At 41.9% G+C, this 24856-nt stretch overlaps 1 protein-coding gene across 1 annotated transcript; it reads left to right on the top strand.

The window, feature by feature from the left end:
* The first annotated feature begins 4991 nt into the window (after positions 1-4991).
* On the top strand, positions 4992-24620 carry LOC143183058 (uncharacterized). Its single transcript, XM_076384446.1, has 6 exons — positions 4992-5083; positions 19121-19241; positions 19308-19690; positions 20089-22999; positions 23081-24519; positions 24612-24620. The coding sequence occupies exons 1-6, from the start codon at positions 5048-5050 to the stop codon at positions 24618-24620; spliced, it is 4899 nt and encodes a 1632-aa protein (XP_076240561.1). The 5' UTR covers positions 4992-5047.
* Positions 24621-24856: the final 236 nt, after the last annotated feature.

Genomic DNA, 24856 nt, shown 5'->3' with positions numbered 1-24856 from the left:
CACGATTCTGTAACACACGACATCCGAAATATCTATTTTATGACAGATATTGTTGTGGTTAGTCTTCTAAAATATTGTAATCGCTTTTTATTGCAGTCGAAATTTAAAATATTTTCGATTCAGTGAAAAGCACTAGTAGCAGACATTTATAAAAGATAACCTTTTACCTTTTAAAACTGCAAACATTTCGAATTTCGATTTAAGCGTAAAATGATTAAAATAAATTTGGGTAAATATTTGCATCAATGTGCATCAAGTGCATTAAATGCATCATAGATTACTGGTTGATATCAATTTGTCCACTGCTGTAAAAGTCGACTTCTAGATTCCAAACGCAATAAAACATAATGAATTTCTGACTGATTGAACATATAAAGGGATTAATGAATAATATAATATCAGTAATAATAAATTTGTTCTCCACCACAATGGCTCATGAAATCTTCACTAACTTTAATCTCACACCAGTGTTAAAGGGACACCCTTTGTATCGATCAGCATCGAGAGGAACCGAGTTACGCATCCTGCATTCGAATTATTGTCGGCAGTTGCTGGAGCGGAATGGCAACAAGTAGTAGAAACTTTTTGCTCAGAAATTTCAGTGGCACGTTGCTCTTCTCATCTCTGCCTCAGCTGCGTTACTCGTGGCAGTCGACACAAACGAAACTTGCTCTACCACCAAGGCGACGTAAGGTCGAGTGGTGAAGTATGAACTTCGAATGTAGGACAGCGTATAGAATTAGGCTCTTATTTGGCATTGCTGATCTCGTCGTAGCGAGCACTACTCTTTATAGACTTTTTTATAGACATTCTGAGCTACTTTCTTTTCTATTTTCTGATAGCATGATAACTAGACAACGGATCTTTATGCATTTAAGGGAAATTTTAATATGCAAAAGGGCGTGCACAGCACATAATATAGGTACAGAATAATTACTTTTTTTAGGTTCCAGTTCTGTAGTTAAGTCTATAAAAGTGTGAATTTGCATAAACGCCAACTAAGGATAAGGCACCTTTAGAGTGATACCAGAGGTAGATTTAAAGTGACATAATACTAAAGTAATGCAAATAATCTGGAGATTAAAGAATACATCTTCCTTAACTATAAGTGAAATCTGAGAAACGAGACGATCTTCCAAAGATTTATACTTTCTCGTGTTACCTCGTAGGTAACGTGGAGAACATTGTAGTATAATAATAGTAGTATAAAATACTTTCCTCGAGAACTTCTCTGTATCGCCTATAGTTTTCAGGATTAGAGGATAAATGTTCTTGGAGTAATCTTATCCATTATATTTAAAGTATCACAGGTAAGAAATGATACATGGCTGAGATATTTCCACAAAATTTTATCGAGCATACATACCATCAATTTTTTATGGATGTTTTATACGATCCCTATCGAACTAGATATATATTTTTAACTGAATAAAAATTCTAATATGAGTGCAGGACATCCCTAAATAATATTACTAGTAAAAGTAAAAAAATTCGATTAATCACGATAAATTAAATACTACGTCCCTGTCCTTGGTCCCATGACGAACACCACCCTATATTTTCTGATAGAATTGTTCGAACTTTAACATCTGATATAAATTTTTGGTGGTCTGTTCACGAGAGGAGATAAATTTTCCCAACTAAAGGTATAAAAGCTGTGGAGAAGCTGTCGTAAAGTTGTTGCGTTACTTTCGCGGAGAATAGCGGCGTCGCTGGAAAATACGAACTTCTAATGCTATTTCCAACCTTTTTATTTCGATGGAGGATCTTCTGTGAAGATCCTACTACTAAATTTCCATCGATTTTATGCAGGAAATGCATAAACTTCGTACCTTCTCGTATGCATTATTCTCACTTTCGGGAACGCCTTCGTTCCTAACTTAAACTTATCTAGATGCTATTCGTAAAGTATTCCGTAAGCAGACCACAGTCATAACTCTAAATTCTATTGAAAATTGCTTAAAATCGGCACTTCTAATGATGGTAAATATCAGTTCAAAGGTATATTTGCAATCACGAGGAAAAACAGGCAATCTTTTGATAAACCTAGCTGCAGTGCTTGTGAAACGTTGGGATATTTCTACCAAAGAGATAAGTACAGTTTATACCCGAGGGTCTCTGAAATAGCCTTACGTTTGGACAAGCGATCAAAACGACGAGAACATCAATATCATCGATTAATCCAAGTCGTTTTTAAGAAGCAGAAGGCAATAACAAAAGCTTAATATTATTTAATGATCGCATGTTTTAACAAGATAGTCGTTTAAGCAGCGCCTGAATTTGGCACAGGAATTCTCGAATGGCAAAAGTAACGTTCGTATTTGCATAACTGCAGCAACGATGTCTGTTCTCTGTCGGTTCCAGTTATACCCGTCGTGAAATCTGCATTCGTAACCAAAATCGCGCGCCATTCTTAACCAGATATTGAATACTTAGTGTCGTCTTTGGTCGAGTTTACGATCAAGAAATGATATTCCAGAGTTCATGAAAGAGCTCTCTTTAACGCGTGCATGAATAGTGTATGAAATTGCAAGTGTCGAACTGCTGCAACTCTTCTCGATGCGCTTCGACTGGGTTGTTTCATTTCGATTGAAATGTCACCACTGCTCGACAAATATTTTTCTTTTCTCTTACATGAATACGAATTAAAGCCATGTATGTTGTGTCGAATTGATAAATAACTTTCCAGAACAATGCAGAGTCCGCATCGTTTTGTTAAAGAATGAAATATGTCAAACGTTTTGCTTTTTTTTCTTTTTGAAACCCTTTGAAGTTTATATTAGTTTTTTAATATGGAACAAAATCAGGATTGCGTAAATTAAAATTCCTCGAAATATAATTGATGAATTAAAATTGTAGAATTTGGTGCAGCAAACTGTGATTATATTGCATATCGGTACATTATTACGACAATTTTTATGGCTCTTTACTTTTGAATATTTTATTCGATCTGACAATATTCCAGGTGTATGGCGCTAAGGGATTTAATTTTCTCCGCAAACTTAAGGGAGTCCCAACGCAATATAAATGTGAATTGTGGACGTAAAACGTGACAAATTTGCAAAAATAAAAATACTTGTTAAATATACGACTATAGAATATCTTGTTACTCTTTCAATTATTGCTTTCACCATAACAGAAACAGGGACAATTTACGTGTTTCTCCTTTAATATATCGTACTCCAGGTAACAAAGGGTTAATTGAAATTCATTGCACACTTTCTGGCGTATTTAATCAGCGATAATGCAATTAGTTTCCGCGAAGAAAGTGCTTTTGGCTGTGAGGAAAGTGCAACCACTGATCACAATTCTACCCACTGGATCCAGTTTTATAGTCAAGGGTTGGGCATTAAATTTGAGTTATGCAAAAGCGCTGAAATTTTTCCTGCTGCACGTACCTAACATTAAATAGTCACCACTCGATAATTCCCATGGAACAATGAAACAAGTAACGAATAAAATAATTGTAAAGCAAAAGTAAAATAATAAGTACTTTGAAAATAAAGCAGTAACACTTGACAGAGCAATTCTCAATTCTAATCACATTTTTTCTTCAATTAGCACCTAGAATCAGCACACAGAATTTTATTTATCGTCAGTCTACAATTTTATCCGAGGAATGACTCAAAGAAACGTTTCCTCCGCTATTGCCCCGTTTCTGTTTGATATCCTCATTGTCAGCAGCTCATCATATCACGTTTCCCACGATCCTGAGTCCATTTCGAGGACAAATCGCCTTCGATCGTGGGACACCTGGATGCACCTGTAGTCGAAGCGCCTCCAGAATCGAACGCCTTCGCTCGCAAGAACGCGTCCTGTTTACGCGGGTCTAATCGAATCGAAGGCCGAGTGGATCTTCGAGGCTCGCCTCCGATCCAGTACCCACGAAACGATGAATCGAGCAGAGTGGATTTCTCAAGAATCTTTAACGAGCTGATTCATCCGAGCCTCGCTTCGACTCTGGAACACCTGGAGTCCTTGTCAATATGGAAAAGCCACCGTCATGAATCGAATCGCGAATCTTTTATTCCAGATGAGGCAACTCGAGGGGTTCCGGGTTTGCCTTTTTATCGCGCCTGACGTGGAACCAGCTAATGGTGCGATATTTGGATATAACAAGACGCGTACAGGATGAAAAATGATGGATGGTCCGAGTTAATACGCTTCAACGTGAAAGAGACAAATAGTTGGTCATAATTGCCTCTATTGAGGTGCGAAAAAAGACGCTTCATGTTTCCAACATGAGAGTATTGTTCCTTTTTTCAACATTTTCTTCAGATTTATTACCATCTGTCTACTCAGTTGTTAGCGACAAGTCTGATTAGACACACGCTACTTCCACTTCCGCTCTAACATCAGCAAGACCTGACTACTGCCTGGCAAATACAAAACGCAACCCCTGAACCTCGTCAAGCACCCAATCAAAAAGAAATAAACCATACCAAAAATATACATACAAAATCATAGAAAAGTTTCCCCAGCAAGGCTCAAATAAATCAATTAAAACGAAAAGCAGCGCGAAACAGTATCTAAACACGAAATCACGGCTACCAATACACACGACAAAGCGTGTCACCGAATACATCTACGCAAACGATAAGCTCTAGACACCAGAAGGAAACCTGTTCGACCCCGATACTGCAATCCGCATCGCGGGAAAACGATCGACGATAGGATCGATTAGCTCCTCGTTCGTTCACTGCTCGAGCCTTTGGTCCCGCGGATCCAAAAGGCGCGAGCAAGGATCACGACAGCGGGCAGGAGGTGGTTCAGGTGGGAGGGAGGCAGAGCACGCAAGAATTATTCCCGAAGAGTCGAAACGGAGAAGAATGGGGAAAAGAGAGGACAACCAAGGAGGATGGGCACCAAGTTGGTCGGATGGTCTGGTTGCCGACCCCCACCCTGTATATAAGCCTTCTTCTGCCGGCAACGTCTTCAGTCTTACACCTCGAACGGCGCACTGCGTGTACAAACCGAAGGATCATCATTTGTCGAAATCGAGAACGTCGGGACGATGCCTTCTTGCTAACGGAAACGACGTGCCAGGATGCTCGGCCGTGCCCGCGCCTCTTTCTTCAGCCTGGTACGTGCTCCATATACTACACCTTGAAAACGGGACGGGATCGCGCGGCAAAGACCTCGAGTGATTTCGTGACACGGGCGGATAGTGCGTTCGTAGTTAACACGTTGACTGCCATGTCATTCACAGATGAGTGACAATATTTACATCATTGTGAAGACTAACTTAGACAATTTATGAATGATATTAATGAAATTATGACGACTGATATTAGATAGATAATAGAAGGACTGTAGAATGAATAGGAAAATAAGTTGAAAGTAATCTTCTATTTAAGGTAGAATGTGATAGAATTTTTAGTGAATTTTGCGTGGCACTCAGCGTGTTGAGCTTGTGGGGACTGATTAGATGATTGATCAGAATATTAGTAACTGAGAGTTCGAAATGTAGAAGCTTCGATGATGAATAGGAAGATGGTAGTTAATAGCTAATTACCTTTGCAGGTGATTACTCGTAATATTAACTTTCATTGAGGCTTAAGGTACAAGATATGCTGATTGCTTAAAATTCCAGTTATACAATTATCTGACTAGAAAAGCATGTAGAAAAAGTAACTCGTACTCTAAATTGAATTTAACATAATATCGAATTCCATACTCAGAAACAGTTCATATGCATCATTATGTCAGAAAATCGAAACAACCGAAACACATCATCAATCAACATAATGAATATTTCTCCTACCAAAAGTTTCGTTAAAAGCATCGTCACGTAACAGTTGCATCTTCAACAGATTTTTGTAACATATGATCTCGACAGTTTCGTTGATACATCCATCAAATCTCTATCGCGGTGGTATGAAAAGCTTTCGACAAAATTTGTCGGACTCAATGCAACTATATTAAAAATATTCTACACTGCCATCGTATGTATGAGAAAAATTCATTGATCGATTGGACGAGCACAGAAGTTACTGGTCGGCAATGCTTCACAGTAGCCAGAACGTAAATATAGCGATGATAGGCGTTTACACCTGCGCGCACGCTGAGATGAAAGCGAGATTCGCGTCGCGTCGCGACGAAATACCAACGAATTGCAAAATAGAGACGTACATCGATTCGACTGTAAATAGAAAATTGCAACAATCGGAACGAGACTGTGATGCTGTCATAGAGGATATATCAAATGCAACTCTCATTATCTCGGGAATAATAAACAGCGACCAATCCTCTTTTTTTTTAAATCTAACATTCTGATATTTCTTTATCAATTGCTAAGAATAACCATTTTAGATGATTTTAAAATACAAAAGTGGTACATTTGAGATTATCGATTTACATGAGGAGATCTATATGATGCTGAATACTAATACAACATGCAAGCAACAATTTTGCACGCAGCCACCGAATACGTATATTTCGCCCAGATAGATCGAAACATCTGCAAATATTCTCTCATTCACGCCAAATTCTGTGGCAAAGCCTGTGTGTGCTCGTTTCTATTGACAGTTTCACTTCGCGAATATTAGCTTTCAAATAGAGCTATACAAATTTCTGGATCTGACATGTCGAATAATCTAAGAGGCTCTGAAAATTGAGTATAACAATTTCACTTTAAAGTACAAAAATCTCACTTTGTAGCCACAGAATTTAGGCAACTGACAGAGCATTAATATGTATTCACACGAACTGCTCAGATAAATCCTTCCGATGCAAAGACTTCTCCAGAAGTCTGTTTGAGATGCCTCGAGCGTCGAACACGTGAGAACCGAAGCGAATGATGATTACAATGACATAATATGAGAGCCGGTAGGCATCGCGGTTGCGGAGACTCGCGTGTGTAAGTGTTCCATTGATCTTGGCACTCCGACAGAATGCCGTTGCACTACATTTCATTCATAACTTTCAATGCCGCGCGTTGGTTACGCTATTATCCTCAGCTGAGATCCGCGGCTGGTAGAGCGTGACTACATGCATTCAAACGTCGATCGCTAACGAGTCATCGTGATGACCCTACAATCTAAAACTATCGGCGCATCATTGTTCCTTCAAGAATAAATTAACGTGGTGGAAGGCTACTGATTCAATATAAGAATTTCTACATTGTCTCCTCTGGGCTTTTTAGTTCAGCTAATTTCGTCAATACTAGTTGCTGAGATTTTGGAGTTTGAAATAATTGTTAAAAATATTTGTATTATCTTCATACTTATTAATGACTGCTCATTTGACAATAAGTGATGTCATTTATCTTCTCAAACAGGAGTTCTATAATCTGTTATTCTCAATTGTATTTTAATTTTATTTAATTTAATGTTCCGATTCAGAATTTTGCTGAACCAATAGTATCATTTCTAGGCCCAGAAAAAGAGCTTACTTAACAGAGAAATTAACGATAGCCATTCTTTAACGCCAGCTAGTAGAGGATCGTTACATATTCAGAACGGAGAGGAGAGAAAAAAAGAAAGGGCTTGTGAAATAATAGCCAGTCAATGGTTAACACAAGATCTGCTCATCTGTCGGAGAAGTTCCATTACGAATAGACCCCTTCTATCGAAAGTCTGGCAATGATTGACGACTACCGGTTGAACTATAGATACCCCAGCCACTATCTCCAATCTGCAGAAATTATCTTCAGGTGCGATCCGTTTGTACTGTTTACAAATCCGGCAAGATACAGCGTTTAACGCTTTGATACGGCTAGTTAAATACAAAAGCTCAGCTAATTTGTTCCGGTCCGCGGCTGCTCGTTTGCTGCGCTTCTGCGATAGACCGCGATTTGCAAATTTGCTTGGACGTAGAGTCGTTACTGACGAACGTGGATTTGCAAATTTTAAACGTACGATCATGCTCGTGGCGCATTTTATTATAGTTTTGAAAATACTCCAAAAATTATGGCGATAATGAAAAAAGGGCAAGTGATTTATAAATTTCGAGCCACTAGGAAATTTGTATAAATAATACAATATTGAAAAGAATCTAAAAAACAGATAGTGGAATAATTTAGAAAATTTTCTCTTTTTTAATATTTTAGAGATACTTCTGTATTACGCGAGATATCTGATAAAGTAGTACTACTATTTCTGTAAATGACCAGTGTGGGTCATAAGATAGTCTAAGAAATTCATAACTTTATGCAACTCTCGCAGTGTATATTAATATTATGAGAAACTCGTGAGTGGTTCCTTCACGATGCTGCTAAATAACACAGGTTCAAATAACACGGGTTTTAAGTAGCTCTTGCTTGAACATCTATTTACGAGCTACTAACGAAAGCTGATAATTTCCCTTTATGATTTATAGAGTGACCAATGATCAATGCGTTGTAGACTCTGACTTGTGGATAGAAAGTACTAACCGCCGTGAACTTTTCTTCCACAGCTGTAAATCGAAGAGATTCAAATTCTTTAGAGTAAGATGTAATTACACGGTATAATTGCAACAATGTACAAAGGTGAATTTAACTCTGCATTTTCAACAATAAAAAAATATATAGTCTTGATAGACTTATACTGACAACGACAGATTTAACATTCACTTCTGATAAATATTAAAATGTAAAACTACATAAATGTAAAACTTACTTTGTTGCAATAATTTTCTCTTAATGTTCTATGATTCCAACGATAACAGCTCTAACAACAGAACCAATATTACAATAGAATTCATATCAAACTTTGTCACTGAATAATACACCACCCTTAATGGCAGAGATAAGCATATGCAATGCGATCAATCATGTATTCTTCACACCTGTCTCGTTTACCGCGTCAAGATTTATTATGGTCGATAATAATAACTTCGACGTGACTTCTATTTTCTCTTTTACACTTAGTTTGTCACATTCGCGTTGACCATGGCAGACGACGTTTTAATATTCAGTATGCTTCTATGCACGATGGGAACGTAATCGCGAAGTTCATAGTTTAGACTTTAAATAAACATTCATGCGGCGAGAAGCGTGCTTTAACTTTAAATATATTCCATAAATTATGTAAACGAATTGTTACAATTTCTGTTAACTACTCTGTCGTAAATAATATATAACGCTAAAAAGGCGCGATCTGAAAACACTGATGGGAAATTGAGGTGCTCCCTAAATCGCTATCTTTCAAAAAAACCATTTCGTCTGCCACTTTATCCAACACAAGTGATGCATTAATATATTATACACGCACTTACGTTATGTACTACTATTTAACACATTCTCCCCCATAATAATAAACCGCGTCGAATTATTTAACAACTCGATATCTCATTGAAATGAAATATCAACAGGTGGTCACAACCAATGACCCGACGATTTAAAACAGACAAGAGCCATTACCTCGCTGTTATCCCATTCACTATACAACCCCTACGAGCCACCACACACGAGCGAAATATTAAAGAATCACGATGCATCGCAGCCAGCTCGCGCGTTAAAATATCGCCCTTGTGCCCTGGCCCCGAATCTCGACCAATAAACAAAGCCAAGAACGATCCATTTGCATTAGGCTACCACAGCCTGACTACCGATAAATCATAATTTCTCCTATTAGTACCGCAGCCGAGTATAAACGCCGCCGTTTATCCAGGAATTCATAATTCGCCATAATCAATAACCTGGCGACGCGGTCATGTAACACGTTAAGCAACTCTATGCAACAATGTTCAAAAGGTTAGACAGCAAGGAAAGCTCCTGCGCTCAGGCGACGTCCTTATTCACGTTTGCCTGCCACTCTCGTTGAAAGAGACCGCAGAACCGCAACATCGTTGAACCTTCGCACACTTGTTGCCCACGAGTCCCTCCCCCGCTAAGGACTGACAATGAATCTCCGCGTGCAGATCGTATCGAGCCAACTTTCTTTTCGTAATCCTTCCAATAACGCAAACACCTCCATCTGGTTTCGGTAATATCCCCCTCGGGCCTTCTGATATTAGAATTGCTCTTCCACCCTGCAACCGGAGGCCCCATTGTTCCGACGAGCAATTAGTACTATTACGTTGATGAAGGAAGGAAAAAGGGAAGGAGGGAAACAGAGAGACAGAGCCAGAGACAAATAGAGAGAGAGAGAGAGTGGGGGGCAAGGAGAAGGCAGGTGAATTGCAAGTGTCGCGTTCAAAGGTGATATTGCGAGATCCAGGATTATCTTGATTTTTGGAACAACGCTCTCTTGGAGTTCGCGCCTCGCCTTTTCAAGGACACGATGGAACGGTTCCTGTGAATGACACAACCGGGGAATACGCGTCTGAACTCACGTGCTTCTCTCTACGATCGCGCAACCGTATGGAATGATCGGATCGTTGAGGAAATTCCTCACGATTTCTTTTTATTTTAATCCGATCGATTATAAATCGCTGGGGCGAGGACTTCGTAGACAGGTGGATGTCATTGAAGGGAACATTGACGACTCAATTAATCCTATCGCAGACAAGGTGTATAAACACTATGAGAGAATACCATGGCACTTAAGGAAACATATGTACGTACGTATATGATGCAAGGGCATTGATTTACAAGTGTCTCTGCTGTCATTTGATAATAAATTCTGATTATATCTTGCGGTTGCTCTTGTTGGAAAGCTTCTGACTAAAATATACGAAACTCTCTTATCGACATTGTACAGTACTTAGATATTTTCATGGTAAATTTGAAAACACTGCAATTACAGTCCATTGATAATCGTATCTGGAAGTTCTACAAGTCTACGCTATTCGAGGAATCAAAGTTCCAGTTCGTATATTTTACGCCAATAATTGTAACATTCCTCCTACACGAATCACAGCTGGATACCCTTTAATGGCTGTAGGGCCGATCCCCGATTGACCCGAGGCGACTGCTCGATGGCCCGTGCATAGCAAAACTCGGATCAGCGCATCATCTCTTACAGTGAAAGTCACCGACGAGTTGCGTAATAGAATACCGCTCGAGGCCGCTCTGGTCCGGCGATCGTTTATCTTTGGTAGCATAGATTCGAGCAAATGCCCGCCTGGGCTCGAGGTTTAGGAAGATACAAGATCGGTTTCTATTCGGAGAAAGTTTCCTCGAGCTGAACGCGAATTTCGATTCCTCTAATTGAGGTCCAGTTAAGGGTACAAACGTACACTTGATCTGGAAACTGCAGAGGAAACGTAATCGAAATACATGCTTCAATTGGATTTTCTTGGAAACTGCGAAAACTGAAGGCGGGTTCGAGGAATTAGTCTAATATTAGTGAGGAATCAAAATTAGTTTCATATGGATCAACGTGAATAGCAATTTTCCTAGAAGTGAAGCTGTAAAATTTAAAAGCTGTGAAGTTGTAAAATTTAATTCTGTTCAAATCAGATTAAATGGCTGGAGTAAATAGTCAACTCAAAATGGCGATTTTGACAGGATGAAGTATTTGCAGTTTACATTCAAGTATTAAGATTTTTACTCAGTAATAGAATGTTTTATATCTTCCTGAAGTTTCCTTTTCAATCTGTGGATCAGTCTCAAGTTGAGACGCGCTTGGAACAACTTGCAATGCTATGCAAAAATTAACGACATATGAATACCTCCTGTTCACCTTTAAAATATCGATTCTCGCGAACGCTAATTGCCAGATCGTTGAGGGAAAACGTCAGCATTGAGAATTATGGAACGTGGTAATTATACGCCATTAGGGTGTGTGAATAAAAGATAGCGAGATGTCATGTGAGAATTGAATTATTAATACCACGATGAACCATTCTGTTCCTCCTTCGCCCTAAATACGATTCTTGCCCCTAAAGACATTGGCTATGGTGACCTGCAATATTTAATTTTATGGCTATTTAAAGTCTAATCCTTCATTATATTATGTGACAAATATATATTTCTTATTTTAAAGAATGCAAACTAATGAGAGCATTTTCACGTAAAGTTCAGATTTTAAAGAAAATTTCAAAATGTCCCAGATTAGTGAAAAAAATTAAAAATTGTATTAAATATCTCAGAGAGCTACGCACTAAGGATTTGACCAAAAAAAAAAAAAAATTGCCAAACCTTGAGTTTATACTGGGGCCTCTGTATATCCTGTTAATTATAATTAGCGACGATGAACGAGATAACACAGAAAGTTGCAATGCAGTTTCACAAGTGCCTTCAGAGATTGTGAGACTGTTTCTTTGTTAATTGAAGTAAGCAAGGTGAACTTACACTTAGTACAATTAATTTAAAAGTAAGTAGAATTTTGGTACAATTGTAAGCAAGAGAATATCCGTATGCAAATGAAAGGCTGAATAAATACCGAGCAAAATAAATATAAATAGAATTCCGCTTTTAATGTACAAGTGAAAACGTAATGGGCAATCGTTATTTCTTTAAGCAATAATTTATTTTCAGAATAAAAGCAGAAGTCGGATGCTCGCGTGTATTAATTAATAATAATAATGACCTGAGAACGGTTTAGAGGGATACGACTAACTGCGTTTATTTTACAAACAGGAAGGTATATGTAAACAGCTTTGCTCAGAACACGAGGAGTTTTATGAACGATTAAACTCTATAAAACACCAGGGAAATTGGTTTTTAAATCATTAATATTACCGATAAAAGTTGATGTTTTAATTTTCGCCAATAGGTCGTTTTCTTTTTTTAATAACATTGATCAAGTGGTATTTAACAAACACGTTATTTTATAGATGGTAAAATTTAACTCGAATCCTAAATCAAAACGCGTAATTAAGCACTTTAACAGTATTTAGACAAAGTAGATGTAATATTGTGATCGTACTTTAATAGTAAAAATTATAGATATATTGTAAATTAACCGATTGTAATGTTAATTGAATTTGCGAGATGTACACAATTTTCTAAAACACTAAAATCTTGTTAAAACAGAGAAATGCACTTATGCATCCAAGGGTGTGTATGCAACCACTGAATATAAGTATGCAACCACGTTCACAATCACACAATACCACTACGATGTTATCACGATGAAGGACGACGGCAGACTAAACCTTCTTAACATTTGTTTTTATTTCATATGACCTCGAGCCAGGTCAAAGAAGAAATTTTTCAGAGTGAATTACATTTTCAGAGGAAAATATCTGACCTTACATTTTGAACAATTTTGTATGTATATGAACTAGTCCGACTAAGGACAAATTGGAGCTGAAATTAACTAAGAACTAAAAACGTGTAGAATTTATGGTGAGAATATTTTGGGAACTACCAATTGGGAAAATCTGCTTTGCAATTCATGCGATGGAGTCACGGGATTGAACTTTAATGAATTACTCGCATTTGAATAAATTAGTTGCAATGAAACAGTACTTCTATTGCATATGCAACTGAAGTACTATTTTACTTCAAGTACGACGCTTTAAACTAGAAAATGAAATTTATTTACTACCTGAGAGTTATTTTCTGTCTGTATCGATGTGTAAAATTGTGGGACGAAAATTATTACTTGGAGATTTATTCATTACGAGAATTCTGGTGGTAGTTACTTAAAAAAAGAACTGAAAAAAGTTTAGAAACCCCTGAAATCACCCCTTTACTTTCAAAGTCTCAGAAAATTCGTTCAATATTCCTGAAAAAAATTGTTCTAGAATAAACTTCTATTTTAATTGAGATTACAAACAACTCAGCTTTCTCTGTATATACAAGAAAGACATCAGCATCTCTCAATTATTAACTACACCATTGATACAAGCGCAGAGTAGTCTCCCTAAGATTTATAACTTATTGCTTTTTCCTGAAGCAAGAAGATGAACCTTAGCAAAATTAATTTCATGCCTTTTACCTGTCCTTTAATTGAGATTCATCAGAGCAACTAGTACGATGAAGTAACGCAAAGTAATAAACTCGCCTTCTTTATTTTCCCGCCGACACTCTTCGAGTTCCCCCCCATGCAAAGTGGCATTATTAATATGCGCATATTACGGAACACCTTTTTCAAAGTTCGGTCGGTGATCGAAGCCTCGAGGTAATCATCGTCCTTAACATCGCTAGTCACGTGGAGGTGCGCGAGACTTCATCCACCTTTCTTCGTTTGCAGTCATTCTACACCATTACCCACATAAATTACAACATGTAATGTTAAAGATCAGTTTCTGCAATTGTGATTCGAAAATTCGAGCTCATTATTGGAAAGAAATATTCAATCATTTTAATAAACAGTCGCAAATCCATTTAAAGCTTAAATGCAACACAGATTTAATGGCAGGAATCATCAGTAACATTAGTCAGGAAGCGTTTTGAAGCCCTGTTGCATAAGTGATGGATTTTAGAACCCTCATGTATATTGATAAATTGGACATGTCCAGGATAGTGGGAACGAGCACATCATACCCCATATTTTATACATCTGACGAATCAAGCGTTTACCAGATCCATCACCAATGTGTGATCGAATGGAAGCCTAATGGAACATTATGCTGTGTGGAACCACACAGGAAATTTACGAAATGCCTCATAAAGAAGGTGGTAAATGATACGTGTAATTTTAGATGCCCTATCTGATAGAAGAACACTGTGCCATTCGACAGATTGCATTCAGTGCATATAATTCTCACTTCACGGTTATTCCGTGGAAAATCTCTAATGCGTACCTTGACGGTATTAATACTGCGCTGCACATAGTAATTGAGTTTTAATGGTCTTTTTCTAAGGGTAGATTGGAATTTACAGAGTACTTTGCGAAGGATTTAGATATCCCCAGCGACTAAATTGCATGGATTAAAGACTCGATTATCACAATTCATTATGGGTTTTATTCTCCTGTGAGATAAAAGTAATCTAAAGTACACGTTACAAAAAATTTGTACGTACGTGATTCTTGCTTTATGCTACTGCATAGTGAAGTAAAATTCATGGAAAAGTGGTGTTTTAAATACAGAATTTTTATTAAAAGCCGCTCGTCACAGTACAATCTACTTTGTGTCGGAAATTATTCTATATTTACATCATATATGTGTCATTGAAATGAGAGTCATTAATCATTAAAGATACACCTAAAATGCGCGCGAAATGTGTCTGACTCGGGCAGTTATTCTACTGCCAGCGTAACCAGGTCAGACGCAGCGATGCAAGTAGAATAAGTCCTTCAGTCAGACACATTTCACGCACCTCCACGCTTGATAACTTGAGGACGAAGCCTCAAACTCAATTTCGTCATCTTTGATTTTCGTCTTATTTTTACGTATAAAACCATTCCATAAAATTCCCGACACCTGTTGCTGAACACACATTTATACCACATTAAAAGTTGTAGTATAAGTACTACAAATCCAACAATCCACCATTTCAGATGGGGGGAACAAATCCATTTTAGAACATTCAAGTAAAGATCATAATTAAGCAGTACACAATGCAAAGCATCGAAGCCATCAAACTTCTAAGTACTTTGATATTAATTCCCAACCAGAGCAGATATCATACTACACTGAATCAGTCTCTGTTTCACGTTTCAGGAATTCACTGTCCGCAGACCCAGCACTCAAAAACAAACTTTACCCCGTCAGTGATTCAATATCAAAACTCCAACCAAAACGTAGATTGATACCACGAATACCACGCCTATACTTCATGGAAAAGCAAGAAAATTCATTTCCCGCCACAATAGTGGGCGTACGTCGAAACCGATCACGAAAGATTGACGCGATGCTAATCTTGACAGTCGCGATCGTACGCAGCACTGTTACCGCCTGGGGTCCTCTATCATTGATTTACCATTGTCCACTAAAATATCGCGACACGAATACCAGCGGGATTAACATTGCCAGCGTCGTTTGATTCACGACGCGGAGCAGGTTGAGCGTTAGCATATATTAACCTTTCCTAACACAGGCAGACGAAAGTTGTCCGTGTGAAACCGACGTCCGTCAACCGTGGCCGGGAAGAAGAGCTCCCCAGGATCTCACTTTCCCTTCTCGTGGGTGGGACAGGACAGGGGCGGCTGAGATCATCGATCGTAGATCGAGAAAGAGAGACCGAGATCCTACTCGTGGCAGGACGAGCGAGGCCGTGCCACTTTTGACAGTGGCACCGCTGGCCCACGTGTACGCCACGTTCAACCAGATTATGTTCGACAAGATTGTTTTCGACGAGTGCTCGCTCCTTCGATGAACCGTCCCGCGTCCTCTCGTTTATTATTCATGGGTGAAACGCGAACGATTGATTTCTCGAACACGTCGCGCGAGGAAACAGCTCGAAAGTAATTTGTCTGAGCATCGTCGTCGAGAGAATTATAATACGGGAGGATGGAAGGAACGAGGAGGTTTTTCGATGAGCTGGGACACGTCTCGATGAGTATCCTTACGCGTTTTTGGCCAGACTGACGTAATTATGAGAAGAATTACATGAGAATATTATTTTTTGGAAGAAAAATTGAAATAAAGTTGATACAGTGTATAAAATAATTAGAGAATTATGGAGTCGAATAAGATAGTTCATTTCGTAGAATGTTTCATATTTTACCCATTCAATACAGTTTCATATTAAATCTATTTTCCAGCTTTCCCTGAAATCCTCTAATTATTTTCAGCTTACTATAGACGATGTTTCAAAGTAGACGTTTACTGGACAAAGATTTAACATCTGTGCCAATTTCTCGTAGTGAATAAATTAATTCGTGCAACTATAGAAAAGGCTTCAATGACGTCGTATTGATTCTATAAACGACATACCCTGAATAGAAGAACATTTTGATTATAAGGTATTCGAATACAGAAGGTACGATGAATAGAGTTTCTAATGTTCCTACCCTGAACATATTTGGTAGAGACAAACATCAAAGTCCTTATATAAGCGGTTGAAACGCGTTCTCGAAACCGTTTCGTTAGATTTACACGAACAATTTCAACTGTACAAATAGAGGAATGACAGAAGAATCTCATGAGCTACCCTATCACGGTGTATCTATTCATTTAATTACATGATGTGACATTTATGAGTTTGTTAACAAAATTATATTCCTATGAGAATACAGACTCTAATAAATCTAGACAATATGTATCCAATTACCTATAAATATTGAGTTCCACAAAACATATGACACTGCTATTGTTACTTCTTTATCTTCAACGCATTCATATAAATAAGACATCAGTATTTCATTCCTTTCTGTCACTCCTGCTATTCTACCTAATGGATATTAGATTGCATACAATACTGTTGTATGCACGCATAAATCATTGTATTCTAGTGACGATAATGAAACAGGAAATTAGAACCGCAGAAGACGCCATTAATCTGGTTCAATAGGTTTGCCGACAGAACTCGGCAAGAATAAAATACTATTTCAGTCGTCTACGAGGTGGGTGGACCCTTAACAGAGAACACCATCAATCACCAGCAAAAATTCAATTATGCATAAGAATGGTGAAAGGATATCGATTGTGAAACGTTTGAATACTGAATAGCCCTTGGTAGTTACCGATAATACCTAGATAAATGGTGTATATCCAGATCTATTCAAACAGAAATTGAAAAATCCCTCGACGTCTGCCACACTTCAGTTTCAATCTACTTGCCTGAGTGTCATCAGAAGGAACGAATGCCATACATCAAAATGATGGACAGGACCTTAACAATTTTAGCGAATCTTGTCCCTTTATCAAGTTGATCGAGATGTACTCTCAAATTTCTTTGAAAAAAATTCATTGTGTATTAGATAACTTTAAATCGTGATATTATGGTTTAATATATCTCTGAGCAAAATGAGGACGTAGTATGACAGTAGTCGAAAGAATCATCGTTAATTTCAAGTTTGTACATTAATTATAACCCAAGCAATTTTTCCATCATAATAAAAGCTTAAAATCTCGCTAATGCCTCATCATAAAACGATACTAATGAACTCCAGAAGTGTAGTCATGAAGAGAAGCAATAACTCTCACTGATCACAGCTACGATATTCTAAGATGAAGTTCAATACGAGATTCAAATGGGATAGACAAATAACAATATGATAAAGATAAAGGTGCTTAGGTTCCCGTAACAAATCGATCGAAAGAAACACGTGACCTTTAGTTTTAATTACCCTAAATGGTGACGCGAACGAAAAAGCTTGTTTCGCGCAATCATCTAAGAAATAACTCAGGGATTCCTTCGAATGACTTTTACGGGGCCTCTGACACGAGAAGATTAAAAGCCACGTCAACCTCGCCGCGCTACGAAAAAGTCGCACGCTCTTCACTGGCGCTAATATGGAATTGGTTATTTATAGGCGGCGGGCAAATAGAATAAACGATCCTGAATGTATTATAATTTAGATCTCTTCTTTTGGTTTCAAATAACGTGACATGAATTCTTAGTGATCGTAATAGTCCCTTGTTAGTAGATGCTGAATGCAATACTTTGAGTTTCCCCTAAATTAAAAATGTATTTGGGAGTAGTAGTATAAATATATCGCATTCTTTAATCGCTTTCAACTTTCCAATAAAAGAAAGTTAATTTCCTATCAAAAAAAGTTACAGTCAAAATTAAGTATTGGTCTCGCAAATCGAATAAGATTATTCGATAAGAATAAGACTATGATCACGTACTTAAAGGTACAATAATAATTTGTTTTTATTTCATGTGACTTTAACGTGGAAACTCTTTAAATATGAATAAAGCATTTTTCAAAGTGTACATAATTCACAAAGTAATAATCCGAGTGGAACAGACTATGTGGTCGAGTTGACATTTAAAATAATACGCTATATTGCTAGTGAATCTTGTTGAAGCTTTCAAAAGGTGAACAAGATTAGTTCAGTTAAAGTTAATTGCTTAAAGAACAAATCAGAATACCGTTTGGCTAATTTGCAATACAAGTAACCCGTTTCGTAACGTTAGTAGAATAATTTAGAACAACTGTATATTATAATAATGACATGCGATGGTTTATGACAGTTCGTCATGAGTCAATAACCGCGGAGGGAAGTATTTGATGAAAGGAAAAAATTACGTGCCAAAGGTTTTGACACTTAGCATTTCACTTAGACACTGTCAATCCTTTCGCCACGAATATTCATCATCGTCACTATTATTTTATAGCATTCTCATAAAAGATTTGATGAACTTCTAAATAGGGAACAAAGGTTTATGTACGTACAACATCACGGTTGTAAAAGCTCAAGATGTACTCATTCTACGTGTAATTAATCAAATATTCATTTGTGACAGGTGATTGCCACATATCTGTTGCAATGCACACAGCAGCAAGGAAGTAGGCAGAGTCGAGAAGTGATACTCAACATCAGTGACGACCAAAAAACACAATATTTAAATCAAGACTTCTATTCCAGTGAGTATTTCGTACTAAATTCGCCAGAAAAAGTTATGTACCTAACGAAATTAAATTATTTTTTAGATGCGTATAATTATGGTTACGAGGTGAGCCCGAACGGACAATTTCATCATGAACTACGAGGGCCAGATGACATCACATACGGGTGCTATGGATACATAGACCCATTTGGAAAACTGAAAACAACGTTCTACATTAGCGACGGTTGGGGATACCGAGTAGTCCAACCAGGGAAAGCAATCGAAGTGTTCCTTCACGAGCACGAGCATCACCAACATGATGATTCACATCAACATGACGATGGCGAGCATGATCATCACGACCATCATGGTGTTATTACAGAATGGAAGGATTTATATTTTCCAGAAATCTGTAAACAATTTGACGGCACGAATGTAAAACCAGGCACAATGTTACCACCAGGAGGAAGTATGTATCATACTAATGTATAACTATGAAATTTATATCAGTGCAGGAATGTAAACGAAATCAATTTCTATAGTACCAGATACAGGCGGAACAACTGGCGGATCACCTACCCAACCAGGACAACCACAGTATCCACAAGGACCAGCATATCCTACTGTACCAGGTATATTAAATAATAACACTAATGTATAATAGATGTATGCTGTAAATCATAAATGTTTAATAGCATAAAACTACAATACACATCATTAACTATCTTACAGGATATCCCCAAGGTCCACCTGGTCAACCAGGATATCCTGGAACACCTGGAATACCAGGGATACCGGGCAGACCAGGACAACCAGGAAGGCCAGGCAGCCCAGGGCATCCGGGCGCACCTGAAACACCAGGTAGACCAGGAATACCAGGCAAGCCAGGAACGCCACCACAACCTGAGTATCCTGGACACCCCGGATCACCTGGAACTCCAGGACAGCCAGGTAGACCGGGATCTCTACCGCTACCTGGATATCCTGGACACCCAGGATCACCAGGAACACCAGGAACGCCGGGAACTCCAGGACTGCCAGGAACACCACCACAACCTGGATATCCTGGGCACCCCGGAACACCTGGAACACCAGGAATACCAGGCAGGCCAGGAACACCTCCACAACCTGGATATCCTGGGCATCCTGGGCATCCTGGAACACCAGGAACACCAGGAACACCAGGAATACCAGGCAAGCCAGGAACGCCACCACAGCCTGGGTATCCTGGATACCCAGGAACTCCAGGAACTCCAGAAATACCAGGACAACCAGGCACGCCAGGAACACCACCACAACCTGGATATCCTGGACACCCAGGATCACCAGGAACACCAGGAACGCCGGGAACTCCAGGACTCCCGGGAACACCACCACAACCTGGATATCCTGGGCACCCTGGTACACCAGGAACACCAGGAATACCAGGCAAGCCAGGAACTCCACCACAACCTGGGTATCCTGGACACCCAGGAACACCAGGAACCCCAGGAACACCAGGACAACCAGGCACGCCAGGAACACCTCCACAACCTGGATATCCTGGGCACCCCGGAACACCTGGAACACCAGGATTACCAGGCACGCCAGGAACACCTCCACAACCTGGATATCCTGGGCATCCTGGGCATCCTGGAACACCAGGAACACCAGGAACACCAGGAATACCAGGCAAGCCAGGAACGCCACCACAGCCTGGGTATCCTGGATACCCAGGAACTCCAGGAACTCCAGGAATACCAGGACAACCAGGCACGCCAGGAACACCTCCACAACCTGGATATCCTGGGCATCCTGGAACACCAGGAACACCAGGAATACCAGGCAAGCCAGGAACGCCACCACAACCTGGATATCCTGGGCATCCTGGAACACCAGGAACACCAGGAATACCAGGCAAGCCAGGAACTCCACCACAACCTGGGTATCCTGGACACCCAGGAACACCAGGAACCCCAGGAACACCAGGACAATCAGGCACGCCAGGAACACCTCCACAACCTGGATATCCTGGGCACCCTGGAATACCAGGAATACCAGGCAAGCCAGGAACACCATCACTACCCGGATATCCTGGACACCCTGGATCGCCTGGTACACCAGGAACGCCAGGAACGCCAGGAATACCAGGCAAGCCAGGAACGCCACCACAGCCTGGGTATCCTGGATACCCAGGAACTCCAGGAACTCCAGGAATACCGGGACAACCAGGCACGCCAGGAACACCTCCACAACCTGGATATCCTGGACACCCAGGATCACCAGGAACACCAGGAACGCCGGGAACTCCAGGACTCCCGGGAACACCACCACAACCTGGATATCCTGGGCACCCTGGTACACCAGGAACACCAGGAATACCAGGCAAGCCAGGAACTCCACCACAACCTGGGTATCCTGGACACCCAGGAACACCAGGAACCCCAGGAACACCAGGACAACCAGGCACGCCAGGAACACCTCCACAACCTGGATATCCTGGGCATCCTGGAACACCAGGAACACCAGGAATACCAGGCAAGCCAGGAACGCCACCACAACCTGGATATCCTGGGCATCCTGGAACACCAGGAACACCAGGAATACCAGGCAAGCCAGGAACTCCACCACAACCTGGGTATCCTGGACACCCAGGAACACCAGGAACCCCAGGAACACCAGGACAACCAGGCACGCCAGGAACACCTCCACAACCTGGATATCCTGGGCACCCTGGAATACCAGGAATACCAGGCAAGCCAGGAACACCATCACTACCCGGATATCCTGGACACCCTGGATCGCCTGGTACACCAGGAACGCCAGGAACGCCAGGAACTCCAGGACAACCGGGAACACCACAACAACCCGGATATCCTGGGCACCCTGGAACACCAGGAACACCAGGGACCCCAGGAATACCAGGTAAACCAGGAACACCACCACAACCAGGGCATCCTGGATATCCTGGAACACCAGGTATACCAGGGACACCGGGAACACCTCCACAACCTGGATATCCTGGGCACCCTGGAACGCCAGGAATACCAAGCCATCCCGGAACGCCACCACAACCTGGATATCCTGGGCACCCTGGAACACCAGGAATACCAGGCAAGCCAGGAACACCACCACAACCTGGATATCCTGGACACCCTGGATCGCCTGGAACACCAGGAACGCCAGGAACTCCAGGACAACCAGGAACACCACCACAACCGGGATATCCTGGGCACCCTGGAACACCAGGAATACCAGGCAAGCCAGGAACACCACCACAACCCGGATATCCTGGACACCCTGGATCGCCTGGAACACCAGGAACGCCACCACAACCGGGATATCCTGGGCACCCTGGAACACCTGGGACACCTGGAAGCCCAGGAACACCAGGAGTACCAGGAATACCAGGCCATCCGGGAACACCTCCACAGCCTGGTTATCCTGGTCACCCTGGAACACCAGGAACACCAGGGACCCCAGGAATACCGGGAAAACCAGGAACACCAGGAAAACCTCCACAACCTGGATATCCAGGGCACCCCGGAACACCTGGAACACCAGGAATACCAGGCACGCCAGGAACGCCTCCACAACCTGGATACCCAGGGCACCCTGGCGCACCAGGAACACCTGGAAGCCCAGGAACACCAGGAATACCAGGCAGGCCAGGAACACCATCACAACCAGGGTATCCTGGATATCCTGGATCACCTGGAACACCAGGAACGCCAGGAATACCAGGCCATCCAGGAACGCCACCTCAACCTGCGTATCCTGGACACCCAGGATCACCAGGAACTCCAGGACAACCAGGCAGACCGGGATCACTACCGCTACCTGGATATCCTGGACACCCAGGATCACCAGGAACACCAGGAACGCCGGGAACTCCAGGACTGCCGGGAACACCACCACAACCGGGATATCCTGGACACCCTGGAACACCAGGAATACCAGGCAAACCAGGAACGCCACCACAACCAGGATATCCTGGACACCCTGGATCACCTGGAACACCAGGAACGCCAGGAACTCCAGGAACACCACCACAACCGGGGTATCCTGGGCACCCCGGAACACCAGGAACACCAGGAACACCAGGAATACCAGGCCACCCAGGAACGCCGCCACAACCGGGATATCCTGGGCACCCTGGATCACCAGGAATTCCAGGACAACCTGGCAGACCAGGAACTCCACCACAGCCTGGATATCCTGGACACCCTGGATCACCTGGTACACCAGGAACGCCAGGAACTCCAGGACAACCAGGAACACCACCACAACCCGGATATCCTGGATACCCTGGATCACCAGGAACTCCAGGACAACCCGGTAGACCAGGAACTCCACCACAACCTGGATATCCTGGACACCCTGGATCACCTGGAATACCAGGAACCCCAGGAACTCCAGGACAACCAGGCACGCCACCACAACCCGGATATCCTGGACATCCAGGATCGCCTGGTACACCAGGAACTCCAGGACTACCAGGAACACCGCCACAACACGGATATCCTGGACATCCAGGATCGCCTGGTACACCAGGAACTCCTGGACAACCAGGCACGCCACCACAACCCGGATATCCTGGACACCCTGGATCACCAGGAACTCCAGGACAACCCGGTAGACCAGGAACTCCACCACAACCTGGATATCCTGGACACCCTGGATCACCTGGAATACCAGGAACCCCAGGAACTCCAGGACAACCAGGCACGCCACCACAACCCGGATATCCTGGACACCCTGGCTCGCCTGGTACGCCAGGAACGCCAGGAATTCCAGGACAACCAGGCACGCCACCACAACCCGGATATCCTGGACACCCTGGATCACCTGGAATACCAGGAACGCCAGGAACTCCAGGACAACCAGGCACGCCACCACAACCCGGATATCCTGGACACCCTGGCTCGCCTGGTACACCAGGAACGCCAGGAATTCCAGGACAACCAGGCACGCCACCACAACCCGGATATCCTGGACACCCTGGATCACCAGGAACTCCAGGACAACCCGGTAGACCAGGAACTCCACCACAACCTGGATATCCTGGACACCCTGGATTACCTGGAATACCAGGAACGCCAGGAACTCCAGGACAACCAGGCACGCCACCACAACCCGGATATCCTGGACACCCTGGCTCGCCTGGTACACCCGGCACTCCGGGACTACCAGGGCAACCAGGTTATCCCGGTTTACCTGGAAGTCCTAGTCCTCCCGACAATTCTGGTAAACCAGGTAAACCTGGCAAACCCCATAAGCCTGGTAAACCTGGTCATCATGGCAAGCCAGGGGGACACCGACCCCCGGGATTGCCAGTAACTACAGAAGCTCCTATTGTGCCAGCTATAGACGAAATTCCTGGAACTCCGCCTTATCCACCACCTCCTACGTACCCTGGTACACCCAGCGCACCTAGTGTTCCAGCAACACCTCCACATCCTGGTTATCCAGGCACTCCAGGTACACCTGGCATACCAGGACGCCCAGGTACACCTGGAACTCCTGGTGTTCCACCGACGCCACCACATCCTGGTTACCCTGGCACACCAGGAACTCCTGGCATACCAGGACGCCCGGGTACACCTGGAACTCCTGGTGTTCCACCGACACCACCACATCCTGGTTACCCTGGCACACCAGGCACTCCAGGCA

Source organism: Calliopsis andreniformis, chromosome 1 (genome assembly GCF_051401765.1).
Source record: "Calliopsis andreniformis isolate RMS-2024a chromosome 1, iyCalAndr_principal, whole genome shotgun sequence".
Taxonomy (NCBI): Eukaryota; Metazoa; Arthropoda; class Insecta; order Hymenoptera; family Andrenidae; genus Calliopsis; species Calliopsis andreniformis.
The sequence above is the reverse complement of the archived record's forward strand: the minus strand, read 5'-3'. Positions and strand labels throughout refer to the sequence as shown.